The sequence below is a fragment of the Glandiceps talaboti genome, chromosome 15 (genome assembly GCF_964340395.1).
Source record: "Glandiceps talaboti chromosome 15, keGlaTala1.1, whole genome shotgun sequence".
Lineage (NCBI taxonomy): Eukaryota > Metazoa > Hemichordata > Enteropneusta > Spengelidae > Glandiceps > Glandiceps talaboti.
The window spans coordinates 19,099,579-19,116,258 of record NC_135563.1 but is presented as its reverse complement, the minus strand read 5'-3'; the positions used below and the strand labels follow the sequence as shown (position 1 = coordinate 19,116,258).

General features: G+C 37.1%; 1 protein-coding gene across 1 annotated transcript; it reads left to right on the top strand.

Moving 5' to 3' along the window:
- Positions 1 to 1,640: 1,640 nt before the first annotated feature.
- On the top strand, positions 1,641 to 16,680 carry LOC144446298 (neuronal acetylcholine receptor subunit alpha-6-like). Its single transcript, XM_078136046.1, has 6 exons — positions 1,641 to 1,704; positions 12,079 to 12,218; positions 12,772 to 12,816; positions 13,519 to 13,628; positions 14,922 to 16,014; positions 16,555 to 16,680. The coding sequence occupies exons 1-6, from the start codon at positions 1,641 to 1,643 to the stop codon at positions 16,678 to 16,680; spliced, it is 1,578 nt and encodes a 525-aa protein (XP_077992172.1).

Below are 16,680 nucleotides of genomic sequence, written 5' to 3'. Positions count from 1 at the left end.
TTCCCAGTTTATTCTGTTTTACTTTGGCAGCCAGTTTGAATTAAAATTAAGGTGTCGGTTCCTGTATCTTTTAGGAATAGTTTTATATCTTGGAGACACATACTTTAAACGTTACGGAAGAACTTTATAGGTTTTGTTTCTCGAGTCGCGAAAATATCGAAACCCTACAATTTAGAGATATAAGCTTTGCGTTATTAGTTTGTAAGATCTGTTGACAATGTATGGCTTTATTTCTGTAATTGGGCAGTTACAACGGTGAAGTTACTCATAGACAACATTTGATAGCAGTTACAAAACCATCAATATATTACAACACTTTCATTTACTATTGGACACATATTCGCGTTAAGAAAATGTAAAAGCTTAATCATGAGTTAGAAGATGAACTACCTAAACTCCGCCCCCCCCCCCCCCCCCGACTGGAATAACGTCGCCATCAAGGCGAAATTTGAGAGGTCCTTATTTATTTCAAAGTCTGTATGTCATTTTCCAGAACAATCAATACACGTGCGCAAGAAGTTTTGCTAGACTTCGTCGATTATATGGTTATGATTATGATTACAGACTACAGAGCTGAAACTATCCTCTCCATTTTCACACACTTCGAATTCTATCGGAAATATAAGACATGATAATGGCTAGAACTACATATTTTGTATTTCATTAGGGACAATTTAAGCGACATAAATATGCAGCAACTGTGAGATCAAGAATAGCTGCAGGCTAATAGAAGATATATAAATAAGACAACACTTATATACTTTATACCAGAAATATCCAGACATGTTTCAGCTCCTTTTTTCTCTCTCAAGTTTTGAATATTTAAAAAAAATTATTCGCACATAAGTTGGCTGGAATCCATGTGTAAGCTACATCCAGCTTTGATACACGGTGTCAATGTACAAAATTGAATTTATGAAATCAAACTAAATTTTGTTTTCTATACAAATCGATAGTATGATTGTGCACGACACACGGGTTTCCTAACTGTTTTAGTCACAAATGCCAAAATTGTGTAAATAAATAGGTTAGAGTATTAGCATTGATCATATGATTGTATTATCCATTACTGCATTCGATTTCTTACGGTTGCCAGCATTGCGGTTAGGAAAAGCGCTCCTCGTAAAGTGCGGAATACATACACTGATGCTCATACTCGATACTCCGCCATCGTAAGAAAATTGCGAACGCGTCGTCACACACTGATATTAGCACTGCCAGGGGTGCTAAAACTACACAAGTCTAGATTTTCCCCCGGTATAGTATGTTACTGCACGGTCATACCCATTGTCATCTTCACCCCGAGGCACTTGAACAGCGCACTATTGAATATGCAAATCTTCTAAGACTAAAAGAATAGCAGGGTATCTTTCACAAATGACCCGTGAAGACGAGCTCGCGAAGACACTCCAGATATGATATCTAACACGTCGTAAAACTTCTAACGACCCAGTCACCGGAATTCTAGTCTTCATCGATATCAATATTTCAGAGAGGTCACTCTTACTTCATGGTGTATTGGCCGAGTGTTAGATCCGGTGGTTTTTAATAAGCGATACAGGAGCGATATTCACAGTTGGCTCGATGGTAGTTTCAAACACGTCCGTGCTTAGGTCTATCTAACATTTGGAACGGTGAAGATGGCATTACCTTTGAAGAAACAACTGATGTGTGTCGTTGTAATGTTAATGGCATTCGTGTACGGTAAGTAGACATTGTACAGTCTCTTTGATCATTATGTTATAAGCATAAAATCGCTTGAATCATTCATTTCATTCAAATTCATCAGAAGGAGTTGATATTCTCCTAGAGGTGTTCGTCATAGCGAAGTAGCACTAGTATATACCGGTTGAACAGACTGAATCTTGAAACCAACGCCACTATTACATATACAGGTGTTTCTCGACACACGATAGCATCATATGGTTTGAGCAGTAAAGTGGAGAATATACCTAATGTGTTTGGATCTCAATCAAAACAGTGGGAGTATATTATATCTCGGTTACAATACAGGGTCTGGTTATTAATAAAATGACAGGTGCTAATTTTGTCATATACGCTAAATTCTTCTGAGTTTTTTGGAGGCTAGGTGCTCATTTTATCGTATACGCTAATTGGAGGCTGGGCCCAGTGTCATTCGGGTAGGACGTATGAGTTTATAATTTTTGCATATAGTGTACGAGTATAGGATGTATAATGGCGGCGGTCCCGATAAATTTCAAAGTAACTGACGGTGACAGGTCGTTGGTTTAACATGAATCGTAATACATAGCTTCTACACCATATACTTCGATTTGCTAAATTATGTGTACGATATTCACCCAGTGTTAAGTTGTCTGTATTTGCACATATGTCCATGGTTGTTAGTATTTGCAATGTTACTTGTGGATAGTATATTAATTTGATTATGTGGGTAACAGTTTATCTTTCTTGGCATTCAATATGTACCCAAACCATAACAACCGACACTACAAAAAGAAATAGACTCGAATTATTTCCTTGTCTGTTCCCACACCGAAAACTACTTGAATCTTCTCATCACTAGCTCTGTACCAAATAAACGTATAAAACAACGCTAACCAAAAGACAAATATATTAATGACATGGAGTATATTCCTACAGAATTTTTACAAGCGGTCACGTTTTCACCACAACTAAACGTCTTACAATATGAACAAATAAGACGTAAGCTTACTGCGTACAGCTTTATAATTTGTTGACCTCTCCACTACGTACAGATTCGGTTTAGATTCTGCCTAACACATTTAAACAAAGGAATTATGTTCCCCGTTATTCGACGTTATCAAACTGTGGAAAACATACACACATTGCTTTTGGTTTACAGAGTTGAGAAGACAATGCCGGGGGGGGGGGGGGGGGTAGCAACAGCTCATTTGAAACGTTGTAGAGCACACTTATTTGCCAGTTAATTGTAAAATACGATAATTAGTCGGTTACAAATACTACACTCAATATTAGGCTATCGATGACAAACAGAATGCATTGTGGACTCATTTACATTGTATGTGGCTGTGTTGTCTTGTTTATTTACTCTCACTTGCTCATCAGAATTTTCAGCTCATTTGCATAACGTAAGTACTGCTTTGGAAAAAGTACTCTCCTGCTTTGGTATGAATATAGATAAGGGATTAAGTTCCATTATCGTATTCTGTATTTACTTAAAGAATTAGTCAACTAGTTGTCGATTGGGATGCATGCATGCTTCGCATCTCCTTTTCATACGAGAGAAAACAGGTTGTGGTTCGTGAGCCTAAAAGCCATTGCAGATGTTACCCCCCCCCCCTCCCAGCCAGCTGTACCAAAATTTTACCCGCCTAAAGTATCTGAGCAAAATCATTGATTATAAATATCTCAATACCTGCCATTAATTCACTGAAACCTTAAAATAATGGTTATTTGTGGATGTATGCCATGATTGGTGTAAAAATGGTAAACTTCCTACATGGCTGTACATAGCTAGAGTACGTTGTGCAGTTGCCATCGTCTGTACCCATGTTTTTCCCAGCCAACATTATTTGAAGAAAATAGTTATTTTTGTAATATTTGATACCTGATTTTAGACTTATCCCATAAAAATAACCTTGATTTGTGGATTTTTATTAAATCGAAAGCTTGGTGAAAAAATAGTGAAAATCCCTATTCCCTACGTATTTGTACATAATGGAGTACCTACAAGGTGTCAGTTTACCATCATCTGTACCGAACTTTTTCCCGCCCAAATTATTTGAAAGAAATACTAATTTTCATAATATTTTTATATTCGTTAACCTGATTTAGACTGATACCATAAAAAATAATGTTGATTTGTGGATGTAATATGATATAACTCTTTGGGGTAAAAATAGTAAAATCCTTTTATACATGCTATGGAGTCCCTACGGCGATAATGTCGCAGACTAGTACACAAAAGGTCTGAGATTATGTACAGTTTACCATTATTGTCTGTATCGAACTTCTCATGAAAAAGAGGAAAATATTTTTTGTAATATCTTGATACATACCAACTTGAATCAACAAAATAATGTAAGTTCGTGAATTCAAGTCAAATATGATTCCGTTCCTACATCCTGCAGTTTGTGTTACGTTGCCTTAGTACGCCTGCATTGCGTACACAGAAGAATGATCCAACAAACCTACATCACACATATCAACCATTTAACGCGAGGGTCAAGTGGTGTTTGGACTGATATTAAAAAGACTTATCTGTCAGTGAACTAGTATACAAAAAATGTTGCAAAATCGGAAATTACCGCTTGTTTCAACGGCTATTTTGTAAAATGTCACCGCTATTGTTCGAGGTAGTTCAAATACTTGCCTTTAACAACTTACGCCATTTTGGATATATCTTCATCACATTATTTAGACACACAATATTTAGAAGACAACAGCTATATCTCGAATTTATATCTCTGAATCTGTGTCCTTATAACTGGTAGATAATGTTCTTCTTTAACTGATCAGATTTGTAGCAATATCAACAGAAAATATAATAGCTTCTAACCCATACCACCAATCCCAAACGTCTTGTAGGGATCCATGGATTTGAAGTACATGTAGAATGACAATATCATGTATTTAGCAGTCATTTTGAAAACAAGACACTTGCAGTGACATCACATTTTGCCTTTTGCAATTTCCTTATGCATGTTATGTGGGTGCCGTGAATATTATTCGTGAAGTTTGAATGCAGTAGCCTAACTCTTAATTAAGTGTTGACTTAATTCATCAAACAAGAAAACGATCTGTATGTTCAGTCAATATTCTTATATTCACTATTTATTTAGTTCTAAAGGGCCCGGGCATTTTTGTTGCTGGGAATTGCTCCCAGCGATTTCTGTTCAATATGCAGACAAATACACACAAACACACAAATGCTACAGAAATCCATTCGGGTTTGGGACTATGTGACAGAGCTATGTTGCACGCTTTATATCACGTCGCTGCAGAACTGTCAAGGCCTTCCCAGTAAGTCCACAGGCTATCACAGAGTCACCCAGGCCCGGCAAACATAGCACCTGTGGGCTCCGTGTGAGTAATCGTCCCCGACTTTTCGAGTCATTACTCCAGGAGTCGCACGCGTCTTGTGAGTGAGACACGGTTGAGTGATACAGCCTACCCATCGAGTCTGTAGAACACTCATCCTGGGTTTGGGTCGGTCACAGAAGAATCCCCTGTTTCCAGTGGGATTCGAACCCATGACCTCCCAACAGCTAATCCTGTGCACTAACCACTCCGCTACAGGGAGCTGTTTTAAAGGGGCATATACGTTTTTGTTGTTTTCCTTGCTTTTTGGGGGAGGGCGCGATTTCTGCTGCATAGTACAAGGGAACGAAAATGCATTCTGCCCACAAAAGTACTTGGTATTGGGAGAACTTCGTGTTGAGATATAATGCATACACGATTGTAGGACATATTAGTACTCAGTCAGACATACTAAATATCTCTAATCATCAACTTACGAACGGTCTTTAATGCTATCGAAAGCATGCAGAGATATATTCTTGCAAAGTTGAATAAAGATCCTAATTTAGTGTAGTGTCTATGGTTTAATAGAGGGTTTACTACAATATAAGTATTCCACCCTGTTTCTACACAAGTAAGACACTTAAACTTTTCCCATTTTTGGTAATTATTTCATACTATACAATATGAAAGCGAATTAATTGATAGACGTATATGGATTTGCTCGTCTATACGGACTTTTTTAAATCTAATGATTATTTTGAAATACAAAATTAATTCGAATGTGTTCTTTTTCTTTTGAGTGAAATGGTCGACTGAGTGAGTGATTATGAACCAGTGGTGAGATCGCGTACAGCACTTGGGAGACTACCAGTAACTGGGTCCAAGTCATTATACTGTTATTATATCATTTTAATTCTTATTCAACGTTATAAGCATGCAATCAATTGGAATTCTAAAATTTATTACTGTATCAACAGGATGGACAGAAACAATGTAACTTTAGAAAAAATCGAAACAGTTTTTGCCTGTGGCCTAATTCAATTTGATTTGTTTGTCTGTAGGAAAATCACCGTGAAATCATTGAACTGCAAGCTACAGTTAAAGTTTGGGCAAAGTGCACTAGGCCTTTGGCGATTTAAGTTCGTTAATCGATACTGTTATCGAACTGTAAGCATTTGTTGAGGCTGGCGGTTTTCACCCGTCGGAAGACTAAAGTATAGCATTTCCAAATCAGATATATCGACAGGTCTTCTAAAGGTTTCACACTCACACCGCTATAATGTGAATCAATTTTACAAAAGAATCGTATTACAAGTAAATGTTACTCTTGTGTATCGTCTGGTGACTGAAAACGAGGCAGCGCCGATTTGTTACAAGTATTATCGTTCAGACAAGACTCCCTAGCTTGTGTAAAGTATTCATTGAACAATGGCGCCCATACAATGACGTCAAGTTTTATATTCCTTATTTTCATGAAGGTCCATTAACACAATGGACAGTGACACTGCGAACCAATCAGATGCTACTTTTTCTCTCCAAGATCGATCCAACTGTCGTCAACATACTTGCTTTGCAAATAATCTATAAAATATTAGCAGGACAAAAATCTTTAAGCGTTCCAAATGTTGTTCGTCTCCTTAATAACATTAGTTTGGCAGACATCGGGTGTCATACTTACATTGAGAACAAAAATCAATTAATCCAATTGTGTAATTGTAAACTTCGGTTGAAATTTCAATTAAATTTGCATATACCTCCCTGATCAAACAATAGTTTAATCTTATAATCTCATAATTGCGGCAAAGTATTGTCTATTAAGCCGCATCAATATTGAGACAGATAGTCTGTTTGATGTCAATGCCCAGCTACACTACGAATTCCTCCACTGTCGTCCAAATCCAAATCGATGCCACAAACAACAGCGTGATTAAGCAATGCCGAGTAGGGCGTTTTCTTCTTAATTAACTCCTAAAAGTTCACATTAAAGTACTAATGTACTAAAGGAGGTGGTTGTGGTGGTGGGGATATACTGAGGAGATATAATATAGTCCTGTTTTCAAATGTCAAAGTTCTCCAATTAACCTTGAAGGCGCGATATCTTGGTAACTTATTACATTTCCAGACAAAATCATTAGAGGCACTTTGACGAGTAATGATTATTTTTTTACGATATCAGCGACTTTACTGTTACAGTCTATATTTGACCCATCGATCAATGTCAACCCAATAACCATGATAATTATATTATCAATAATTGCCACTTTCTCCGTGTTAGGCATTCGATACTCCTCGACAGAGTTTGACATTTACGTTATCACGGTTACCCGAGAACAATGAATACAAGTGTTACGTCAATACATACAGACGTCTCGACTAAAAATTCACTAACTGGACTCATTGTTGTTATCTGAAAACCACTTGAAATATTGTGTTAAATCGTTGTTTTTTTTCAAGTTTAAAAGTGTATATAAAACAGGCAAATAGCGTGGATCCTCGAAGTCTCCCTCGGTAGGTGATCATTTTGACAATTGGAATTTGCTGCAGTTAGTGTCGCGGTGACATGTCCAGTGATCTAAAATCATATTTCTTCGATATTTACTCACAGTCCATAAAATTCATTCTACCGTCGACATTTAAATTAGTGTTACTAGTTCTTTGCCGCATCACTGGGTATTTTACTTAAAGAAGGAGTGAAATGCGGCTTCTTAAGTACTGTTCGCAGGGTATACCACGTAGCTAGCCAGGTACGGAATTTATAATTCATTAACTTATCTTCATTTCAGTCGTGGTTTGATATGTAATGGTGATACATCCATTAGCATTGTCAATGAACTGTTGTAACTTATTTGAGAACGCTGCAACATAAATTTGTTTCACGGACATAACATATCATACCGGTAGTACGCGTCCGACTACGTTTATTATTATTACCGTCTGCTGATTTTGATTATACATTCAAATCATATTGATAACTCGGTTGCTATGGTGTTAAGTAATAAATTATGGAAGGTTTGGACAACCTGCGAAAAATCTGTCTCCAGTTAAACTGCCAATATTCTAATATGTTGTCAGTAAAATAAATAAGTAATAAGAGAAACTCTATAATTTATCCTGAATCCGTTATTTCTATTGCAGCACTCCTTTAACCCTTCCCATTTCGTAGAAAGAAAGGTTTGCAGCTGAAACATCATATTTTACTTTGACCTAGATATCCAATTCATGTATATATGATATGTGTTCATTCTACGTACTAAAATCTCAAATTTATATACTCAAAAATATTCACATTGCCAAATGACAGATGAGAATTTGAACCCAGTGCATAATAATTAAACAGCCAAAGCCGTAGAGACGGATACCATTATAGATGGGTACCGGTGCAATTTCGAAGGACTTGGCTGCATCATGATACAATGAGAGAGAAAAACTGTGACCTGGTTAACACATTTGAATATTAAATATACGTGTTTCAAAATTATGATACCATAAAATAAAATTGCTGTTGTACTGATTAACATTGCAATTTTTTCCCGTGGTAATCGCATCGTCGCGTTAGTCCATAGCTTAAAGTACTGTCCAGTAATTGTCACAACTCTTCCTATTAATACATTCATTAGACCATAAAATACAAGGGAAATCTGTTCTCAACATCAGTGAGTATGTTTTGAGACAACCCCCTCCCCTCCCTCCAATCACCTACGTATTGGCGAAAACTTCAATCCAATTTCCATCAGTTCTGTTATTCTGTTCACATGTAAATTGCATCATGCATAAGACGCGACTTGAGATTTGAATAATTCATTATATAAGTAAGTAAAGATGTAGGGAAGGGGAGCTGAAATTTCTTTTCAAAACTGAACACCTTCAAGTCCCAGTTCACCTTAAAGACTTCGACTTGGAAACTTTGGTTAGAAAATATGCCATGTAAAGATGCCCTAAAATGAAAGTGTCAGCTGAGAAAAGACAACCAAAATCATGGGTAGATTAGAGATTAAAAGAAATGTTATATTACCTGAATTATGGTGTCTTATCCTTGCTTTAGTGTGTGCTAATTCGTTCCTTAATTCAATATATATCCATTCATTAGAAAACATCTTACACCCCTGCAGCATTTGGATGTATGTGCGGTTACCTTATCATGCCACTGCCATATTTAATGAAATGACAAGGAAAGCTGACTTGCCAAGTTTACAATTCAGCCAACGTTAAGTAAATTGAGCAGTCAGAGTAAAGAGCCAGCAATGACCCATAGCAATGATTTAATTTACTGCGAAATACAAGAAGCAAAAGATAACAAATTAGACATTATACATCTAATAAGGTTGTAACGTGAGTGGCCTAGCAATTAACACCTTGTCACCGTACACTCGTAAACAATACCGAACAATCGTAATGTTTTGAACAATTTACTTGCAAATACAGACAGACCAGTTCAAAGTTTGGATTCTTAACATTACGGTTTCATTTTGTATAGGACTGTTTGGGTTATCGCATACGCTCTAGTAACGATTTCATCATTCGTTCGTTCGTGTCTGAGTTTCTGTTTGTCTGTCTCGCTCTCTCTCACATGCACAACGAACGATAAAATATGATATTTTCAACGTACTTCCAATGAGAAATACAACTTTTATAATCGTTACTGGCACTTAGATTTAGTATAAATAATCAAAATTATAGACTTGGCAAAACAAACAATAATTTAAATTAATTTCACACTTACTTTGTCAGCTATTTTATAATTTACATTTAGGTTTCTGCCCGAAAAAGAGCTATCTATTGGAAAAAATGTTTGTTATTATTATTTTGATCAAATTACAGTATTTTTTTGTTTTTAGTTGCAGTAAAGGTTGTTATTTTATAGATGTTGTTTTTGTTTGTATTGTGTTTTTTCATTATTTTTTGTTTTTCATCTAATGCGATGTCCAAGTAAGTGAAAAAAAAAGTTCACTAATTAATGCAAGTGGTCCTACGAGACAAATCTGAGATAATCCTTTTGAAGTCGATTGTGACGCTTGGACAGCTGTCTCAAGTTTTTTGCCAATAATGGTCAACGAAGCCAATGCATATCTAATCACCGAGCATTACTGCGTGTTTTTGTTCCGTTGAATGGCTTGCTTGATATCGAGACTTAGTCTTACAATTAGTGAATTAACGAATAAACTATTGAAGATGTGATGTCTCAGTGTGACCTCGGTCACAGTAAGTATCACCTTACATAATTGGGCATTGCAAAACTTTAGAGATGTTATTTCGATCGATCGGTTTCTAAATTTCCAGTGATATGTTACAGCTATAATCTCGTTTTTCTGCCTCCAGGCACAAGTGGCGATTTAACCTGGATATGCAACCATAGAATGATGAATACAACCAACGATTTATCATTGGTAATCAATATTATAAGTAGGGGGAGTGTCTGAAATTTAGCTCGTAAAATATGACAAACAATGCCCAGTCATTGTATTCATCTTTCTGTTTTTTGAAAGGGGTCGTCTACTTCTTGGCCTCATCAATATTACATTATTAATTTCCCTATACCGTTTGCTATTCTTTACATGAAACTCAGACTCAGACTTTTCCCTTGAATGCAATGTCTGGGATTAGAAATATGTGTGTTATATTTAGTATTCACACTGATCTGTAGTGAAAGTGGAATTTTTCTATAATTCTGACTCCTCGTGGACAGGGTACTTAATGGCTATAACATTGCCTTATGCTGTAGGGTTATATTATAGCGGCCATAAGATTACTTTGATTACTTTGTATGTCTGCAATCAAGTAATAAGAATAAGCCTTATTGAAAACTCCATATGCAATATCGTGTTACATTGTCTATTCAGACTGTGGATCACATAAACAAGTTCTTCTTGGAGCACATATTAAATGTTCAAAACTATAATTTTTAGCATAAGATTTCAGTTAACCATATCACCCTTCTCTCCTTCTTCACATCCCTCACTTCCCTCTGTAAGTCTGTCTGTATGCCTGTCTCTGCCTGTCTGTTTCTGTTAGTCTACCTGTTTGTCTCTCTGTATCTCTCTGTCTCTGTCTGTCTGTCTGTCTGTCTGTCTGTCTGTCTGTCTGTCTGTCTGTCTGTCTGTCTGTCTCACTCTCACTCACACACACACACACACACTCTCTCTCTCTCTCTCTCTCTCTCTCTCTCTCTCTCTCTCTCTCTCTCTCTCTCTCTCTCTCTCTCTCTCTCGTTCTCTTTAGCTATACATTTACATATATCACGAATCCTGCTGCTGATCACTGCTGTATACATTGACAGATGGCGTAGTGCAACGTGTAACATGGATGAGAAACAAAATCTAGTAATCATAATGACGATGATGTACGATATTTGTCCAAGTACTAATGCACACGTAATTGTTCGTATTTGTTTTTATTTCTGTCGTTGTTTACTTCTTATAAATATAGTATCAATTTGATCGAAAATTTACCACTGCCAAAATAAACCAAACAGTTTAACATAACCGCCATTGTACCACGTAGTCGAAATTTTAATTATCCTATCCATTAAAGTAGCATTTCGACGTACATGTACATGATAAACAGGTCACGTTAACAAGTGTCGATAAACATACTTGGTCAGTGCATACAGTACTGTAATTACTGCCTGTGTATAACATATGGTATTCGTCATATGCCTTCGGGGGGAAGGGTGTATGCCAAACTATGTGCATTTTAAATTTTCTTGTAGACAATTCTACTGTTTTGGTTGAGATACTGTCGATGGTTCTATGTTCGAACTTCCCAGGTACATATTAAACATTAAAGCATCGTGGTGAACACCCCCCCCCCTTCCCAGAAAAGTCTGTGATACAACGAATATATTTGACCTAATACTGAATCTATTTTTCCATTGAATGATATAACATACGAATTTGATGTGAAACATTGCTTTTCGTGTGTTGATGTTGACATATTTGACGCAACAAATGAAGTCTTCAGCACCTAAACCACTGCATTTGTGTGTTTGATCGTTTGTATTCATTGTCAATGTGATACCTACCGTTATCTTAAAGTCGATTTCTTCAACCCACCCTTTCACTTCACTACCTACTAATATTTTCTTCCCTCCATCAGGTGTCCTCGGATCGGAAACGGAAGGAAGATTGCATACCGAACTCTTTCGAAAGTACAATAAATACGTCCGTCCCGTTCAACGGCACAATGATAGCGTGGTATTACAGTTTGGACTCTCCATAACACAGCTTCTAGATGTTGTGAGTACAAATTCGGTGTCTATGAGGTTTTCATGCAGATAATGAATAGAAGTGGGTACACCAACTGGTTCTTATAAATCCGCCTTGAGGGGTACACATAAATAGATTTCTGTTGGTAGCATTTATTCAAACTGCAAGTGTCGTGTGACAATAGAACAAAATTTAATAGACATTGGTCATCTATGCTAGGTCTTGTATGAATGCAGTCGTTCACCGAAAGTACAAGAACTTTTGAATAATATAGCTTTACTTGCAAAATTTAGTGAATGTTTTGCACCGAAAGGAACCATATGACATATGGTGGCGACAGAGATATGGACAACTAGTTATAAGTGAAGTAGCTAGAAATATTATTTAATCTGACGTAGCTCTGTACCATTGCACGAGATTTACATAGATGACATTCCTTCCATTGCACCCTATGATTATATGAATAGTAAATGGTTTTATTCAACAATTATTATATTATTGTTGTTGTTACGTTTTTATGACTCAGATTCTCCCCTAAAAAGACCCGTTGATAGAGATGTTATTCGTTTATTTCAAATTCCAGAATGAAAAGGCTCAGTCTATTTCAACACATGTATGGCTAAACCAAGTAAGTATCGCCCCAAAACATCTCTTTCTGTGCTTGCACTAACCTCGAGATTTCATCAACTACGCTACGAGCTGTAGATCTTTACAGCTTTGATAACAAACGTTCAACTCTCTTCAAGAGCGATACCTATTGTGTTGACAGGATGTCGTAGAATCCTTTCCCATCGCTTCTCTTCCTTCTGATATAACCCCACACACCACCATCACCATCACCATCACCACCACCACCACCACCACCACCACCACCACCACAGACAGACAGACAGACAGACAGACAGACAGACAGACAGACACAGACACACACACAGACACACACACAGACAGACAGACACACACACACACACACACACACACACACACACACACACACACAGATCACAAGTTGGTTACTTCGCAGAAGATCAGAAGGCCAAGTAAAGTAAGGACACGTTAATTCTGTTGAAGTTGTAATATCTATCACATTATGGAATCATTATCAAATTAACGGTCACTTCAAAACGGTCCGTGAAATCCGCTTTCCAATCCTTGTGGAGCAAATAGCAGTAACAGAGACCAAAAGGAGAGTAAGTACAAAATGTGGCCCCTGGTGTAGGATTAAGTAAACAGCGTAACACTGAAAATTAATTAGAACCTAGAGTGTTCTCAACACATTTACAAAATTAATAACTGTGGCTCATTTTTTGATCATTGAATTTTTTTTCAGATTTGGTCAGACTATCGTCTTTCCTGGGATCCAGTGGCATATGACGATATAGAATACATCATCATCCCGGCAGTATGGTTATGGTACCCCGATATGGTACTAGACAACAGGTAGTGTACCCATTATTGTCAAATTTGGCACTCAAATTGAGCGATTGATAGTTTGCAGTCGAAAGCTCTAAAAGTATTAATTTTACATTGTAATGTGTGTTGGTTAATTTTACTGTCTTGCTAGTATTTACACGACGGTCAGATATTTCTTTCCTAAAATACAATCTGGTACGACATGTAGGCCACTAGTTGCTAACAAGTTCATTGCTGTGAGTCGTATTCGTTCATTTCAAAGTGAGCAAGATTTACAACTGTGGAACATTTCTGGGATATTGTTTTCAAAAGGAATAGGAAACAGGTCATGATATATATGCCACATTGTTGAATTTCATCAACAGGTGGAATACACGTAGTGTAATAACCACTGTTACATAGCGGTAACTGTGCAGTCGCCGTTCCCTAGTGTGAAATGGAATCTTCTGTACTGTCGCCAATCCCTAGAGTGAAATACAATCTCCTGTAACTGTACTTTGAGAACATTAATTGTCGAGGTTTCGTGTTTAATTTGTATGAGTAACCGAAATCATTCTACTATTGAAAAAATGTTTAGTTCACGCTCAGATAAAATTGAGTTGGTTGTCTGAGGTTCACGTAATTGCTAAATCCTTATTGTTCCTTTATTTGAATCGACTCACAAATAAACAGCGTACATGAGTGCACTAGACGAAAATGGTATAATTACGTATTCATCTGAAACAGTTTTGTATGTGTCGCAGACTTGCTGCAACTAATAAGCGTATGTATGACATCATACCGACAATACACTGCCATTACCAACAGTATACACTGCCATTCAACAGTTGTGTTGTCTGTGAAACAAGACCAATAGCTTTTGTTCTGTCAATACTACCCACTGTCCAACCATTCCTACTAATTGTACGGAATGTACCATCATGATGTCTAACCCCCCCCCCCCCCATTGTTTGAAAACATTTTTAAAAAATCAAAAGTAGTAATACTAACCCTTGGTCGTGGTACAAGACCTTATTATTATTACTATGTTCTACAGATATGATGAATGTGTCTAAAGATAGATTAATTATAGTTTTATAGTAAGTATTTACACGTACAGTCAAAAAGCTGATAAAGTCAGTTTAAGAAGTCCAAGCTACCTAATATATTTAATTTCACAGGACATTTTAGACTATTTATCACAATAACATTGTAGTTTTTTCTGAACTTTAGCGGCCCTTTCTTTGACTTTTTGTTTTGTTTTAATACTAGTGAAAGGAGAGAACACTAGATCATACCAGAGTGCTACAAATTTGACGATAAATGTTCTTATTTTCTCAGTGTTTACGGTAGTTCTGATCTTCCCGTCTCCAAATTTGCTACTGTTGAGTTCGATGGTACTGTGTGGATTACACCGCCTGCGGCTTTAAACAGTCAGTGTCATATCAACATAGAATATTTCCCATTCGATGAACAGATGTGTCAGTTATCGTTTGGTCCATGGGAATACACCAACGAGCAAGTCTACTTGGAGCCGATGCACGACATTGTTGTCAAAGAAAAATTCCTGGAAAACGTTGAGTGGGAGCTTAAGGGTAGTAAAGTTCATTCTATTAACGAAGAACTGGAGTGCTGCCCAGGAGAACAATACAGTGTGGTTATTTACACAATCACGCTTCGTCGACGACCCCTGTATTACTGCATCAATATTTTGGTACCGTGTGTACTTTTCGCGATAATAACTGTTCTGGTGTATTGTTTACCCCCGGATTCCGGTGAGAAGATTACACTCAGCATGTCAGTATTACTAGCACTGACTTTGTTAAGTTTGCTGGTTGCAGATCTGATGCCAGCGACGTCAGAAACTACACCATTGATTGGTCGATACTTGTTATTTAACATTGGCATGGTATCGTTGTCGTTGGTATTGTCAGTTGTCGTACTGCATATCAAATACCATCCTAATAAACTGTCACCAGTGCCAATCGGGATGAGAGAAACCCTTCTGTATTCTCTTCCAAGGAAATTGTGTATGAAAGAGTGGGAGGGACCTTACTGTAAACTAAGAAAGACTAGGCCAAGATTAAATATCACTCGAAATGATGGTTACCGTTGCGTAAGGGGACGTTCATGTCGCGGACACCATGCAGTTATAGCTACAGTTGCTCGTAAATGTCCCCGAAAACAAGGCAGTGTCGGTACAGCTAAAGACAATGGCCCTCAATATATGCCTGCTGGTGATGTCACCATGGAAACAACACTTTCGCAATCATCCACAGTGGATAATATTGAACTAGAGGAGACAATAGAGGGACAAGGAGACAACGAGGAACAGCAAGGAGAGAGACGTTATTGGTCAGAGTTTGAAAAATCCATAATCAATGATGTGAGCTTTATCAGTAACAGAATGAAAGACAGAGATAAAGAGAATGAGGTAAGAGAACTTGACTTTGGTATTTGTGTTGCTATAGTGACTCGATATCAACATCGTTTTATGTATTTTATAATTTCACTGTACGTGTCGATATGACCATCTCCAATCTCGTTCCCTCTATCTGATTGGTAGGATTCATTATCCATCATATCGCCACCGTCCAACTACACTCTTTTCATTAGCCTCGTTCTGATTTTTCGCTTGCAATTGCAAATTGTGTTCGATATTATTTCGTAATGTAGATGATAATGAGAAATAACAATATTCTTTATATATAGTGGATGAGTATTTACACTTTAATCATTAAGCTACTGGACTTGATGGTTTTTTGCGTATAAACAGATTTCACATCCTAACCCAGACGCTTCTTCAGACTGACTAATGATCTGGCAACAGGTGGTTGGTGACACGTGATGAAATTGAACTATCAATATTCTATATAGCCACAATACATGTCCTCAATCGATAAGTGTAAATTTTCCATTTTCTTTTTTCATTTTTGAATTTTTATCCTTAGTCCATTTTTTCTGTTTATTATAGGTGAAAGAAGAGTGGCGATACGTTGCAAGTGTTTTCGATCGTTTATTTTTGATCATTTTTGCCATTGGAGGCCTTGCAGGTTCGTGTGCCATCATTCTTTCAGCACCCGGATTATACACGCTGTAG

Coding starts and splice junctions, on each gene's coding strand:
- LOC144446298 (XM_078136046.1), top strand. CDS start 1,641: ATGGCATTACCTTTGAAGAAACAACTGATGTGTGTCGTTGTAATGTTA. Junction 1,705..12,078: donor GTTAATGGCATTCGTGTACG/GTAAGTAGACAT, acceptor TCCCTCCATCAG/GTGTCCTCGGATCGGAAACG. Junction 16,015..16,554: donor ACAGAGATAAAGAGAATGAG/GTAAGAGAACTT, acceptor TGTTTATTATAG/GTGAAAGAAGAGTGGCGATA.